We start from the raw sequence: 15,010 nt of genomic DNA, 5'->3' as shown, positions 1-15,010 counted from the left end.
AYAGCACAACAGCCTAATTSGCTTTTCTGGCAYAAATTAYTAATTTWAAGAAGCTTCTGCCTGTGGTTTTAYAAATTTCMAAACTGAATCTATCACATCACAGGATAAAAGACTGTTGGTTTCTGGGGCAGAATATTTCCCTAATAAAGCAGAGTTTCAATACCTGTTCCCAGTGYCTCTCCTTCATCCCACGGTTGCAGGCAACAGACAGGACAGGGAGATGCTGCTTGAATTTATCCAGCTTGAATTTGATGGACTCTGCCATGCGCCKGGGCACAGGAGCATCTGGGAAACCCTTACTCAGCTTGTACATGGTCCTCCACATGTTCCCAACTTCATCACTGATTTCATCAGCATTCAGCTGCCGAAGAGATCCTGAACACAACAGCATAAAAAAACCACAGCAGGCACATCAGCACAAGGAGATTGCCAAGATGGTTTAATTACAGCTATTTTTAATCATTGTCCTCTCATTGGAAATCAATTCTATTAAAAAATTATCTTAATGCAAAATCCAAGTCTAACTCTAGTTCACACTGCTTAACAGCATTTATTTCTTGCAAATTATTTTCTCACAACTWATCAACCCTTTTAGCTTCTACTTAACTAACTGTAAATAACATTTTTCATCAAATGAAGATCAAGGCCTCACCATTCATCCATTCCTCAGATTTGGTATGGAAGCTGTATGCTGTTAGCCAAAGCTGCTCAAAGGGTTCTTTGGCTGACATGATAGATTGCAACAGAGGAAACTGAGTCTTCTCCCGCCCAAGCAAATCTTGTTCATAATTGATACCCTTTAAGGGAAAAAAAAAGTATATTATTTCCACCAAAAGCTCCTACTGTTACTTAAACTTTTAAGCAGATAATATGGAACACAAATATTTTGCATGTCCTAAAGCCAGACAGATCTGTAGATATAGGCCTGTGGATTTTAGGTAAATTCCCCAGGTTATGTKGTGGAATCAGAGAGGTCTTTTCCAACCTAAATGATTCTAAGATCATTAAGTTCAACTGTTAACCCAGCATTTGTGGGTATCTTTTATTACTCAAATAATTTTAAAAATCCATATACATTTTAGAATAAGATAATGTACCACGATTCAGTGAAAACAAGGTTCACATGTTTCCAATCCACTATRAAATCTGAATGCAAGCTTCTCAGTTAGAGAGGCTTGTAGGATTTTTTTTTAACTTCTGATTAGGATTTTTTGTTTTACAAAATTATCTRGGAGCTCCAAACAAAACTATGGTTGCTATGCTTAAGATAGTGTCTTCATCCAAAAGATTTTTACAAATAAAAATCAATGTGCAAAGGTTTACACTTTTCAAAAGTATTTTCTTCATTTATTTAACTCACACTAACTAAAAATACCARATGCCTTTAAATCAGATTAATAGTATTGATGTGTAGGACTAACAATTTATCTACATTTTAAACTCACTTAATTGGTTTCATTTTTTCTTCTGAGTAGGACTTAATTAAAATCTTGACCCTTAAGGTTTCATATATGGAGAAATCTCATTGTTGCACTGTGATTTAGAAGATTAATTAAGCCTCAAAATGCCTGTGAGATCTCTTACAGACAATCTTCTCATTTCCCAGCAGAGTCACAGCTAAGACAAACTGTTCAAATTAGAATGAGAAGTAAATTGGATGGAGAGCCTTAAAGAGAATTTAGGAATCTTGGTCTTCAGTTTGTTTCCTAGCATTTAAACTCCCATTATGTGTTAAAATGTATATTTAATGCCTATCAGCATTAAAAGGAATTATACAAACAGTTGAAAAGTCATGGGCAGGAACCAAACTTTTGTTCATCCAGCACACTGTAACTCACTTACTTCTTGATTAATMAACACTAACCTCAAATTCTGTTAGTGCCTTATCTATATTCTTATTTAACTCCTCRAGTTTCTCAGCATTCTTCCTCAGTTCTTCTGCAGTGACGATATCCCCCCGCCTCTTGAAGCTTTGTAGCTCTTTATGATAAACTTCAAGAGTTTCCCTAAACTGAGCACACCTGAGGCAAAGATAGTTAAGGTTATGTTAAGGACAGCTATGTTATGTTATTATAAGTTAACATTATATTACATTGTGTTTCATTCTGGTTTCCTTTTAAGGTTTCATGAGTAACAACAGGCACTAAAATCACTAAATCACTGAAATCTGATCTCAGTGCTGGTGAACACTGATGCCAGTGAAAGCTCACTAATCAGTTTTATCAATACTATGCAGTTCCATGGGATTAAAAGTCAAGGCTCAAACCTCACAGTTGGTTTACTTTACTTTGCTTACACTTGCTACCTCTACAACCTGCAGAAAATAAAGGAAGAGTGAAAACAATGCAGCAAAAGTATTTGTAATGCTGTACTAATCAATGTAGCAACATAAAATCATGAATATTCTGGACCAGTCCTCGATTCCTACTTTCAGATCCAAGTATAGGGATACTCTAATCCACCCTCATCAACAGTATTTTCAGAAATCTTTATAATACTGTAAACTAAGTTTATTCCTTACTTTCTCAGCTTCCTTCTAAGTTTTCCTTCCTTGACATTATCTCCCTTCTACTGATAGTGAGATTTTCTTTTCCTTAAAAATACCCAATGAAAAAAACCTACTTAACACCATACCTTTCAATCAATGCATTCTCTACCTCAACCCTCTTGTCAGACAACATATCTTTACTGCTTTCAAATATTTGCCTTATCTCCTCAGGCCATTGGAAAATTGCGCCGTTCAGGTTTATGTCATCATCTAAAATGAAAAATATACAGCCATCTTTAAGAAAATATCTTTTAACCAACGATTTAACAGAATGGTTATTATATAATAGAATGGCTACTAAAAAGCAAATTARTTAAACTATGTTTAGGAATAAACAAAGAAGATGGTGGCTAGATTATCTTCACTGCAATGAAACTCTTCCCTAACACAAGTCTGACTAATAGCAAAACTGCAAAATCAAGTTAAGGGTGTGAAATTCTCTAAATAAGATGTTAGTTAGGCAAGGACAGTAAGAACAGCTATTCCAGAATATCAGTTCCAATTAGCTGCACACACAGACCACTCCTAACTAAACACACATTATACCTAATGGATAAGTGCTTAAATCATTTCTAGTCCTCAATCTGTAATGCTGAACTATTSACAAAAATAAACTCATTATTTCTATCACTGTCTGATCCAAGAGCATATTCTGCTTAAGTAAAAAGTATCACCCTAACACTAAAAAGTATCATCCTAACACTAAAATAGGTTTGCATTCATATAACCTTTTTAGGCCTTCCTTTTTAGGTGCAACAAATAACAGACTGCATCTTTGAATGACATTTTTGCTTTGAATAAAGATGCAAACTAAAAGTAACTTCTACAARTATTTCTTCAGTCCTAGAGAACAGACTTTATATTAACCAAGAACAGCAAACCACGACAGCAAAACAACTAAAGGCCTGCTCTGATCTAATCCTCACAATTTCCACATGTTACCATAGAGCCTTTTACACATGGCTTTTTGGATGGTTTTTCTCTGAAGAGTTTTTATTTAATAAGATAGAGGTGTAACATCATTTGGCCAGATTACATAACATTGACTTGATAATACCTAAAACACATTAATAAGACCTGTCTGTGCTATGTGCCATTCCTCTACTATTCCTTTCAGCACTGGTACATTTTGGCCTCTGTTGATTTCTTTTTATTTCCTTTTTGTCTCTTTTGGAACTTCCATTAGCACCCTAGACCATGCAACATTTAGGCAGGCAGAGCCCATCATAAATACATAAATAAGTATCATATGGAAATTTTATATTCTGTAGTTAGACATACCAGACAGATCAGCATAGTCCATGAGAACTTGCAGTCTGCAWGATGCTTTGAAGAGCTCCTTTTGCAGTCTAACAACAGTTACTTTACTGGATTTCTGTAAGAATGCTTCATAATCCACTAGCTGCTCAGTGTTCTGAGGCACCTCACTCATTCTCTTTGCAATGAAGCTAAAATCATCACAAATTCTACAATAAAAAGAGAATAGATGTATCACTGGGATTGCATAGATGTATCACTGGGATTGCAGTTAAGAGAGACCCAAGATCTTGTAAAATTGATATTTTCTTTGAAACAAAAATGTTAAATTTCTTCATAAATTTAACTCTTTTTTTTCTGTGAGTTCAGCCAGGCTGGCCCTCTTGCACTAGAAAACCCAGCAGCTGAACAAAGGTATCTCATCCACAGACACAGAGCATCAATCCAGACAGAGAGCAAGAACCATCCATGCAAACAACAGGTACCTTTGATTTAACCTTCTGTTTTCCAGCACTTCAAATTCAATCAATGTGTCTTTCAGATGCTGGGTCCGACTGCAGAGYTCCTCATTCAGCTGTGCAGCATCCAAACAGAACATGGACAGAGGAACAGTGACATCCATAGAAGCAATCTCGTTTTTCAGATCTGTGAACTTGTCAATCTTCTAGAAATGGAAAATAACACATCTGCTTTTTCCTAAAASTCTATAGCTGRAAAATCCSACACAACTAATAKYTTCCATCCAAYAAAYTGGATCATTTATTCCAAACAGAAGRAGGAAAACTAATTTTTATTTTTCCAGAGTTCTGCTCCTATCCAGAGTCCAGGGCTGAAAGCTCTGCACAGTAATTTGCCATAGCAGGGAAGAGCCCAAGCTGCCTAAGGAAGTTTTTAGCCTTATGCTAACTCAGGAATGCAAAGAGACAGGAGAGGAGATGGGCCTGACTGAGGACAAGACATTCAAGAGACAAGCAGATTGACCAAATACTCTGGGCAGCCTCTCACTGGACTTCTGCTAAGAAATCACAACAAAACCCACACAAGAAGGTCATAAAGAAACCTCCTCCTACATTCACAGAGCAGCCCTGCAGTAAGTTGCTATGTAAATTGAGCCCCTTCTTAGTATTCCCAAGGGTAAAATAAGTGATTTGTTACTTAGGCAATAAATTAGGAAGTCATTTGTGGTGTTAGCTGCTGTATGAACGTGGTCCAGYTGTCAGTAACACATTACCTCAGTCAAAGCCTCTAAAGAAGGATTTTTCTCCAAGAAATTTGTGACCTCCTTCTTCGAATTGTTGTTCAAAAGATTGYTGTATTTCTTGTACACATTTAAATACCTTAACACAGAAGATCAGATAAAGAAGCATAAGTTTCCAATGAGAAGTCTCTATAGAAAGAAACAAATATGCTCAAACTGTCTTTTTAGTCAAATGGACAATGTTATGAAATTGAGGGTTTGGAAGGGCAAAAGAATYACCAGCCAAAACTTACTTCTTTGGACCAAGTGTGTTGCTCTCAAAGATCTTTTCAACTTTGTTTATATACTCTTTAAACAATGATTCATGTGGTTTGACTGTATTAAGCGTGAGATCATCTCTTTGTAAGTCTGGAAATAGAAGTTTTTCTACCTAAAGGAAATCATTGCATGCACTATAATAAGACACAAAACAGTGGAAACAAGGTATTCTATTACCCAGTCACCCACCATGTAAAAACATTTATTATTTGGTAAAAACACTGCAACGTGAAAAGGCTCTGATCTGTAATTAACACTTGGTTACTCACAGTTTGTTTGTGAAAAGGGTATCAGATTCAAACGAGTGCTTTAATATAACTTGAAATGAAAAACATCTTCTGTAATCAAAAACTTTGCACCATTCATGATTTGCAATCCTCATCTTTATCTTCTATATGTCAGTCTTCAGCCTCATTCACAACCTTTAGTATTATAGTTTTTATTAATATTGCATTTTGCATGCAGCCATAACCAATCCAGTACCTTTGGCAGTTCCTCAGCACTCTGCAGGATCTCCATGAAGAAACTGCTGATTAAATCCCAACATGCACTCAAAGGTGGCTCAAAGACAATATTGGGTTCGTCCACACGGAGTTTGATTGTGAGGATCTGAGATATGAAGAACTTCACTCTTTCATATGGTTCTGTAAAATCGTTTCCATCCTTAGGGAAAAGAAGGAAAAATTCACAGAACAAAGAAGTGAGCCATAAGAGTAATCATGTATTCATAGGGGATTACTTATGTGCTTTCAGAGAAATACTGTAACTGCCTTGCCYRATTAAGACCAAGAAAAACTAAAYTAAAACCAAAATAAAATAAATGCACACTCACTCAAGACTGAGCTGAAATCCCCTATAAACTGTTACTTGCAACCCTACACCTGCCAAGTGATTATTCAAATGAGCAGTTCTTGACTGTGCAAAAAATCCACGAGTCTTTGAATGATACAGCCATTTGTTATGGAGGCAAGAGCCATTTGGGACATTTTAGGCCCCAAAGAGCATTAGATTTTATGGCTAAATGAATTCTCTCCATGTAAAACAGCAAACTGTAGCTATACTTGACAGCACATACCTTGTGGATCATAAAGAATGCAAGAAGGTCTTCTAAGGAGTTAACAACCATCTCACGCAATTGTAACGACATCAGGCTTGCCACAGAATTAAAATAGCTCTCAACTTTCTCAGAGGAATCAGAGTCGCTTTCAGGAGCAAAAGGAAGCCATTTCTTTTTCTGGTCAATGAAAAGAGATGCACAAGTTGGGATCCACCTACAAGGAAATAATACAGAGACTGTTTTTAACTGCTTGTGAGTCTTACTTTGATCCTTGCAATGAAATCCAAGCTCAGAAATTACCCAAAGAATGAGTAAAATCCAAAGGGCTAGAAGAGAATTGATACTAGATATGAAAGAAAACTGTACCTTCCAGGACTTAGAGGAAAACTGAGTTTTAAAGCTAAGGATACTTGTAATAATGGACCACCATGATCAATTTAAATTAATAGTAATAATTAATTTCCTATTAATAGTAATAGAAAAATAATAGTGACAATGTTCAATTATWAGCATTAAATGAGAAACAAGGCTGGAAGATATCTCAGGTGACAGAATGCAAACACTTCTATCATGTGCCTAATACAATCGCTTTCTTAAATTGACTGATTTCCATAATAAGAGAAAAAAAAAAAAGATTTTCCATCACCATTTCTACAGATTTACATGGCTAGAAACCTTCAGATTTCCAGTCTACATTTGTTTATGACCATTTGTTGTTGTACAAGCACTCCTGCAGCTGCAAAGCCTCTGACAGTACCCAGGTGCTTATTCCTCTCAGGGCTATCACCCCTTTGTTTTGGCAGTTTGTGCTTGGGACCAGTGTCATCTAAATCTAAAACCGGTTTTAAAAAGGGGCCCTCATGTAAGCCAGTTTATGTACAGCTGGCACTGACTTGTTCTGCAGGGCTTCACGAGCTTGCACACAGTGCCTTTGAACGATGTCCTCCAGCACCGCCGGCAGCAGGGGCAGCTCTCCAGAAAGCACCTCTGCCGTGCGAACAAACCGCAGCTGGCTGTACCTGGGCAGCAAAAACACACAGCAGCTCTTTAGGGAATGATGGTAACAAAAAACAACACCCATGAAAYACAGTCAGGAAGGCCTCAAATGTATTATCAACACTAAAAATGTAATTTTGTTTATAAATATCACTTCATCGCTAAGCTCTCCAACAAGTGCATTTCTGATTGTGTTCTGATTGTAAAGTATTTTACAAATTTTAATTTGTTCTCGCTGTATTTAAAACTCAATTCTTTGCTAAAATTGTCTTGTCCTTTTCCTAGATTCATTAATGCGTCCAGTCACTGAAGAACATACAGAATGAGACCTACTGCCTCTATTCCATATTAATAAGTGGTTATCCTGACTACTCTGTGGGGCAAAAAATGAAATTTCATCAGCATAACATATATCACAGACTGTAAATACAAGAGCTTAAATTCCTGCAAATATTTTTAAAGGCAAAACCAGCTCTCARAATCACTAACTACCATATTTAACTTCCTAAGATTACACACCTCAGTTTTCAAATTTCAACTACAGACATTTGAAAGATATTAAATTTTAAGAATTAATTTTGGTAATTTCCACAATCAGGATGAGAATTCCAAATCACCATTTACTTGAGCATTGAATCTTAATTTCAATATAACATCTTTTAACAGGAGGGATGATCTTTTCACAGCATGAATTTATCCACTCTTCACATGGACATGTAACACATGTTCATTCAGAGACTGCAGGAAACAATCATTTTATGCTGAAATTCTTAGAGGTTCAGAAAAAAGAATTGTTTAGAAAACATACATATTTTGCCACTTCCTTTGTAGTGGCTCCCCCAAGATCTCTGTAGCATATGCAGAGAAGTCAGCAGATGTACTCTCTAACAAGCCATTAATAAAAACATGCTAAATTTCACTAAGATACTATGAACAAGCCATCTTACTGTGTAACCCAGAGCTCTTGCAGAGTGGACATCAATGAATTCACTATGAACAGATTACTTTCATTCCARCTTTTGGTTTCTTTGTAAGAGCTGTGCCATGGGACAGGTCCACAGACAATTCTGCGGGGAAAAGGGCGCGGGGTTCTTCGAATGGACAGTCTCTTCCTCTCAGCTGGATCCAACAAGACATAATCAACTGCAACAGATCACAGGTATCATGGTCAGACTGCATGCAGAGCCAACACCTACATTCCAAACTGCTGTATCTCCATAGTTCAGGACACTCTAGAATTCTGCACACTTAAAAATGACATCATACAGTTACTTGTATGTTTTTAGGACAAAATACACACACGAGAACCAAATTTTAGAGTCAAATTTCTAATTATTTCAGAAAAAGAAAGAGAATTGGTTCTGATTCTAAAAATGGGAGGCAGAAGAAACAATTTTTCATTCCATCTTTCCATCTGATGGGATGCAAGGTTTCATAAATAGATCCTTGTTCAAGTTGATCATGCTATATAGCATGATACCAAGTTATTTTCTCTCAGAAATAGTAGTTCTACTGACCCCAAAGGAACTCTCCACAGATGCTTAGAATAGAATGGAGAACTGCTTTTAAAGAGCAGTAAATGTCTACATCCTTGGAACTGCTCAGAGATTGTGAGTCTTACCAATGGATTTCATGAGGCCGATACAATAGTCTGTCTTAATCTCYTCCTTTAATTTTGCAAGTACCTTCTGCAGCTCTGGGCTGGTGATAATGTGAGTTGGAATATGTTGTAAAATTCTATTCACCACTTCTTTCTCCTGAGGTGCCAGCATATCTTCCCGCACTCCTTTATAGATGTAGTGGCAGTACCGCTAAAAAATGTTTAAAAAATTATGCTTATTGTATAAACTTCAGGACAGATAATTAATTACTATAAAGTATTTTTAGCTTTTCCATCACTTGAGCCTTTTTTGTAATTGAAAGGTGTTTGAATAGAATGGATTTTGGCTACTTATCTCTGTTCCTTTTAAATCACCGACATCTTTATAATACTTCCATCTGTGTTGATGTAAGCATAGACCACCACAACCGAGTGCAGAATATTAAATCACTGATCAAAAAAGTACTAGAGAACAACATGAGGGGTTAACAATTTGGGAGATACTTAACTTGCAAACCCTTGGGAACAAAAATCAGAGTAGCTACTAACGAGAAAGGAGTCGACAGTATTTAACTGCAGTTTGCTATATTGAATATTTACATCTCCCAGTCCTCATGTACTGCCTTCTTTTCTCACTACCTTTTAGTCAACAGTTTACAGATATACTGCAGATGATTACTGCTGCTACCTTTACCTTAAAAAGAAATYACATAAATACCTCTATATCATTAACTGAAGGCGGCTTTTCTCGCTTACTTATCTCCTTCTCATGTAAATCCATGAGAGCAAATTGTTCTTCTGGGGTGAGTGGCTGGTCGTCTGTAAAATTTGTGACATGCAGGTCTGGTGTATGAGCAGGTGCACTCAGTGAAATGGGATTCGAACTCTTTAACAAAGTACTTTGGAAAAAAAGGAATACAAGTTTAGTGAATAAAGAAGCAGTAATGGTKAAGGACAGATCACAAGACCACTTGTGCTACACTGAAGGTAAGTATGAACCTATAGAAGCATTTCAATTATTCAATAAAACACCCTCATTAAAATTGTCACAAGCCAAACTAGACTGATAGTAACAATCTGAATCTTTATAACATTACAGTACGTTACCTATCAGAACTCCGCCGACGCTTTTTCCTAGCAGCTTTAAATACCAGTTAAGAAAAATTACATTCAGAAATATTTTTCAAATAATAYATTATTTCATATTGGTGAAAAGCAAAACCAAGATAATTAATCAGATAATGAAATCTAAAAATACAATGTCACAGATGCATTTAGACTTGATGTAGCATTTAGCAAGACATTAAAATGTCTTAAATAATCTTGCTGATTCAGGGACTATAAACTAGCATCAGGAAAGCAGTCAACTCATGCTTAAGAGTTCAGTGCTTACTTATCTCCCTGCACRAACCTTATTTTCTGCATTGGGACTTCCTATTTTGAATATAATAGCATAGTTTATGCTTATATACTCAAACTCACAATTTGTTCACTTTCTGCTTTGCCAGCAATTCCCTCCAAATAACTGCACGTGATTATTTGGAGGGATGARCCTAACTAATTAATCCAAAACTGGCCTTTCATTTCTTTAAGTTATGCAGGCATTGGCAAATTCATCTACACTGACTCTGAGGTGACAAGCTTGTAAGTGYTTATTAGGGATAAGTGATATTTTCCAGGGATGATGCTTTAACAGATAAAGAATTAGAGATATAAATGCACAGAGCAAGCAAACCCAAACCTATAAATGCATTCAAATATGGATACGTGGTGAAGCCTGTGATAGAGATGTCATTGAAACGGACTGGACTTTTTCCAAATCCTTCAATCTTAAATCCTGTGCAGTGGGAGTGTAGTTATTAGCTATGGAGTCACTCGGGTTCCGGTAGTGACACTGTTCCTTGAATGGAGCTGCCAAAGTCCATGATGACTCTTGCATCAAAGGAGGGTAACGGCCTTTCTCAAGGATAAGCTGAAATTGGAAGAAAAAAAGCCARAGTTTCACACAGCACAGTAATTTACAAAGCCTTCTTGGGGCTAGTACAGGATTAAACATCAATTGGTACAAACAGAAAATACGTAGGTCTGACATACAATTGACCACCAATCTGTTTTTAGATCASGATGCTCTGCACATGTAGAAGGATAATTTTATACAACACTTCAGTAGCAGTGAGTAGTGCATTTTTTTTGCATAATCAAGGTATCTTTTATAACTAAGACAGTACATTATCTAGTCCTTTCTACTGTGTCACATCCCCATCTTGCTTCTTTTCTTCTTATATTTGCTTAAATTTAGAAAATTCCTATTCCTCAAGCCTTCATTAACGAACTGTCTGCTTAACTGAAGTTAAGAAATTGAGCTCTTGTCTTTCTCTCACATCAGTAAGGATTTGTAATAGATTTCTTCTGTCTGTTCATTCCATGTTTTCTCAGGTGACTTGGTACCTACTGATGAACTTTYTCATCAGTCCTGATACCTGACCTTTACCAAGACAGCCCACAGGCACGTGAGAAGCACATCTCAAMATACGCTCAGAGATAAAGGTACATGAGATACAATCATGAATGTGATTGGAATTTTGGTCATTAAGGTTGGAAAAKACCTCCAAGGCCACCAATTCCAACCTTCCATCCAACACCACCACACCCACTAAACCCCAATTGGCTAAAACATGGAATGTGTGCATACCCTGCCAGAGGGGAGAGAGCACTCACCTTGTACAGGTCTGGAGGGGCCTCTGGAGCAGAGGCAGATGCAGAAGCAGATGCAGACTCAGATGCAGATGCAGAAGCAGGGGCAGGTGCAGGTTCAGGTGCAGGTGCGTGTGAGGATGATAATTTCCGTTTTGGACGACTCATATTGCACATGGAATTGTTTTGTCAAGTTTTGACAAAGTTATTGATCTTTCACAGTCACTGCAGAAGGAACTTTGCCTCAGGAGACTCAGGCTCTGTGTTGGCCTTATTTTGCTTGGGGTTTTTTTGTTTGTTTAGAATTTTTTTCGTCGTCCCTCTCAGTGTGAACACCCTTGTTGTTACATACACTAAAAAAGAATGAGAGACTCATTTCAGGTACTACACAAGATATCAATCAGCTTCTAACCCAACTGCCAGGAAGAAGARAAACTCCAGCTGTCCCATTCCTTGTTTACAACAGCAAGCTTTCCCTCCCTCCAAACTTCCAYGCCATTTTTTCTCCATTCTTCTCAGGCTCACTCTTCGCCTTAATCTTTCTAACTCCTCCCAGATGTCCTTCAATTAAGACTTTGTTCCACCCTGCTCTTTCCACTTTCTCCAAAACCAGTTTCCCCCCAGCTGCCTATCCTCTCCTCATGTCCCAGGGGCTCTGGGCCCCTCGGCTGTGGTTTACAGCAGAACCACACATTCATTGCCAAGAGGAATAAGCCCATGCCAAAAAGGATGGAAAAAGAGAGAGCTGTCCACAACCCCAGGATGTACAGGAGAGCAGGTATTACCTGCAGGAACCCTCCTTACCAGTCTGTGTCTGTCACAGCTTGGTGAACTCTGACTCTGCCTCTCAGTCCTCAGCTTTGCTGCCCCAGTTACAGCAGAGCTGGTGCCTGGAGACACAATTCCCTCCTCCCTCTCCTCCCCCAGCAGACAGGACACAGCCCCKTTCAGCCTTGTGCCAAGCTGTGGTCAGGGAGATTCAGTTGTGGAACCAATGAAGAACTGTATGGGCTCCTTTGACCTCTGAAAGTTATGGAAAATTGAGTCCCGAGATACCTGAGATATTCTAACTTTTGCATTAAAGTACTGCACAGTGCTCCCAGAGCAATAAAGGCTCTTTCAACTCCAATTTTCTTGCGAAGAACTAGGGAAAAAAAAAAAATCAGGATTCTAAATCTTGAATCCAAACACCTCCAACAGTTTTCCACCATCCAAAATCAAACCCTCTGAAGATCTGAAGCAGCAGGTGGGATACTCCCARTTCCTCTAAGCCTRTATGCATGTGCCTTCCACTCACAGKCATCACTACGTCCTGAAAGAGTCTTTCATCACATTCCTGCACAAATGGGAATTACAACCATCCAACATGAAATCTAGCACAGTCTCTTAACAGCTACCCTCAAGAGAGGCCTTGTACATGTTCTGCCAGYGCAGCAAGAGTTCCATTTTAAACCCTTTCCCATCATCTTTGCTATTTTTCCTCCAGTTTTTGGTAAGCTGTGAGAATGGCTGATATCCCTAAGTTAACAGCACAGTTTCCCTTTTACCTTGCCCTTACACCACCTGGAACATTGTTGTTGGCCATTGTTCCTCACACACATCCCAGCAGTGCAGGGTACACAGTCAGCACTGCTGCTGTTGGTAATTGCTTGGCTAATGTGTGCCCTAAGTCTCCAAATATTTCAGTGCTGATTTCCAATATGAGTATTTTCCTGCTAATTGGAGCTGACACTGGCATGAAGACAAGCTCAACTAAGCAGCAGTTAAGAGTAACTACTGTTCCTCTGTGCACATCAACTCAGATGCTCATTATATGCATGCCCTTCAAAGTYGAATAAATTATTTGTGCTACTTGAAAAACATTAAAACCAGTTATTTTGTATAAAGGAACATTATATATGAATTTTTAGGAGAGATAATTATGCATAGCAAGAAAATAATTCGCTAAAAAGCGTAAGACTATCTTCAAAACTGCAGCTATGGCATGCTTGAAAGCAGCCAGAAACTTAAAATCTCCAATATACTTTAAACTCGGTGGTTCTGTTAAACTTTATAGTGCCATTATCACTGGATTATGTCACACTGTAATTCTGCCAGTTAGTTTTCCCTGTGAACACTTTTTAAAAAAGTATACAAATTCAAATTAGTTATTATACACCCTAGTGTACCAGGAATATCAATACACTATGCTCATTAATAACATGAGGGATAAACTCATTAAGAGTTCAAGCAAAATACACTTGCTCTGACCACCCTCTTCTTGCAGGTATCTTGTGCTGGGAATTTAGACCCCGAGGTCCAAATTTGTGTTAATATGAAAATCTTACTGCCTGACTACACAAACCCTTGTATCTGCAGAGATCATTGAAATCAGCACCTCAAAKACACAGAGCTCCAACAGTCTGATAAGTCTAACTTATACTTCATAAAACCTCTTTCTGCAATAATTTCCAAATTAAGGATGCTATTWATTTTGTTGCCTTTAAGAAAACTGATCATTAAACCATTAACATTCAGTTTTGTAATACTCTCATAGGTGGCACTAATGATTAAGGCAGTCATGAGAAACATGAATATGTGTACTAGGAAAATAATTTCTGATTTCAATTTACCGCATGAAAAATTCTTTGTGGCAGAAGCTGGGAACTCGCTGAAGCCTCACGCTTTCATGTTAACACCATCACGATGGTTCAGGAGAGCAGCCAGACCAAAGCACGGTGTAACACCTCACCGAGCATCACCGAGAGCAGGCCCAGCCAAACGCTGCCACACCGCTGCTTTGGCTCAAAACCCAGCTCAATTCTTAAAGCAACTACTCCTCACACGCACATCTGCCCGAACAGGTTTGCCGTGTGGGCACCAAAACACCTGGAGGCAGCAGGACAAGGTGGGAACGTGTGGGAACAAGCCGGGAGGAGGCGGCCGTGCCCGGCGAGGCGTTCCAGGGCAGCCGCGTACCGCTCCTCAGGCGGGGCTCAGCCCGCCCCGATCACTGCCACTGCCACTGCTGCCACTGCCACTGCCACTGTCACCCCGCCCGGGGACGGGGACATCGCCGACACCCGCGGAGCGAGGGCTGGCACGGGAGCCGTGAGGTGCCCACAGCCCTGAGGCACCGGCAGCCCTGAGGCGCCCCACGCCTCCCGGGCCAAGCGAGCCTCTGCACGCCTCCACAGCGGCACGGACACCGCACGCACAATCGTTTTCCGCCCTCAATTCCTAAAAGCTCCAGGCGGCGCGTCCTAAAACAACATAAACCTCTAGGACGCTGATGAGGGTGCCCGGAGCGAGCGGCTGAGGTAGGGCCGGGGTGAAGGGCAGGACAGCGAGGGGGACGCTAAA

The 15,010-nt window shown here is 38.9% G+C and overlaps 2 protein-coding genes across 2 annotated transcripts in view; one reads left to right on the top strand and one right to left on the bottom strand.

Annotated features, from left to right (window-relative positions):
• DNAH3 (dynein axonemal heavy chain 3) overlaps positions 1 to 12,014 on the bottom strand; it is a 44,999-nt gene extending 32,985 nt beyond the window's left edge. The window contains exons 1-17 of the mRNA XM_057380784.1: positions 11,693 to 12,014; positions 10,742 to 10,946; positions 10,082 to 10,115; positions 9,693 to 9,873; positions 8,996 to 9,185; positions 8,322 to 8,517; positions 7,272 to 7,397; positions 6,397 to 6,592; positions 5,805 to 5,984; positions 5,297 to 5,433; positions 5,037 to 5,142; positions 4,291 to 4,469; positions 3,830 to 4,014; positions 2,635 to 2,758; positions 1,865 to 2,021; positions 653 to 797; positions 164 to 375 (exon numbers count right to left, since the gene is read on the bottom strand). Coding sequence (XP_057236767.1) covers positions 164 to 375; positions 653 to 797; positions 1,865 to 2,021; positions 2,635 to 2,758; positions 3,830 to 4,014; positions 4,291 to 4,469; positions 5,037 to 5,142; positions 5,297 to 5,433; positions 5,805 to 5,984; positions 6,397 to 6,592; positions 7,272 to 7,397; positions 8,322 to 8,517; positions 8,996 to 9,185; positions 9,693 to 9,873; positions 10,082 to 10,115; positions 10,742 to 10,946; positions 11,693 to 11,845 — 2,706 coding nt within the window. The 5' untranslated portion in view covers positions 11,846 to 12,014. The remainder of the gene's footprint in view (positions 1 to 163; positions 376 to 652; positions 798 to 1,864; positions 2,022 to 2,634; positions 2,759 to 3,829; positions 4,015 to 4,290; positions 4,470 to 5,036; positions 5,143 to 5,296; positions 5,434 to 5,804; positions 5,985 to 6,396; positions 6,593 to 7,271; positions 7,398 to 8,321; positions 8,518 to 8,995; positions 9,186 to 9,692; positions 9,874 to 10,081; positions 10,116 to 10,741; positions 10,947 to 11,692) is intronic.
• A 2,657-nt stretch (positions 12,015 to 14,671) lies between these two features.
• Positions 14,672 to 15,010, top strand: part of LDAF1 (lipid droplet assembly factor 1) — a 4,584-nt gene continuing 4,245 nt past the window's right edge. The window contains exon 1 of the mRNA XM_057380806.1: positions 14,672 to 14,967. The gene's annotated coding sequence lies outside the window, so the exon portion shown is untranslated. The remainder of the gene's footprint in view (positions 14,968 to 15,010) is intronic.

The sequence above is a fragment of the Malurus melanocephalus genome, unplaced genomic scaffold, assembly GCF_030028575.1.
Source record: "Malurus melanocephalus ecotype Western Australia unplaced genomic scaffold, MMel_1.1 scaffold_471, whole genome shotgun sequence".
Classification (NCBI taxonomy): domain Eukaryota; kingdom Metazoa; phylum Chordata; class Aves; order Passeriformes; family Maluridae; genus Malurus; species Malurus melanocephalus.
The sequence above is the reverse complement of the archived record's forward strand: the minus strand, read 5'-3'. Positions and strand labels throughout refer to the sequence as shown.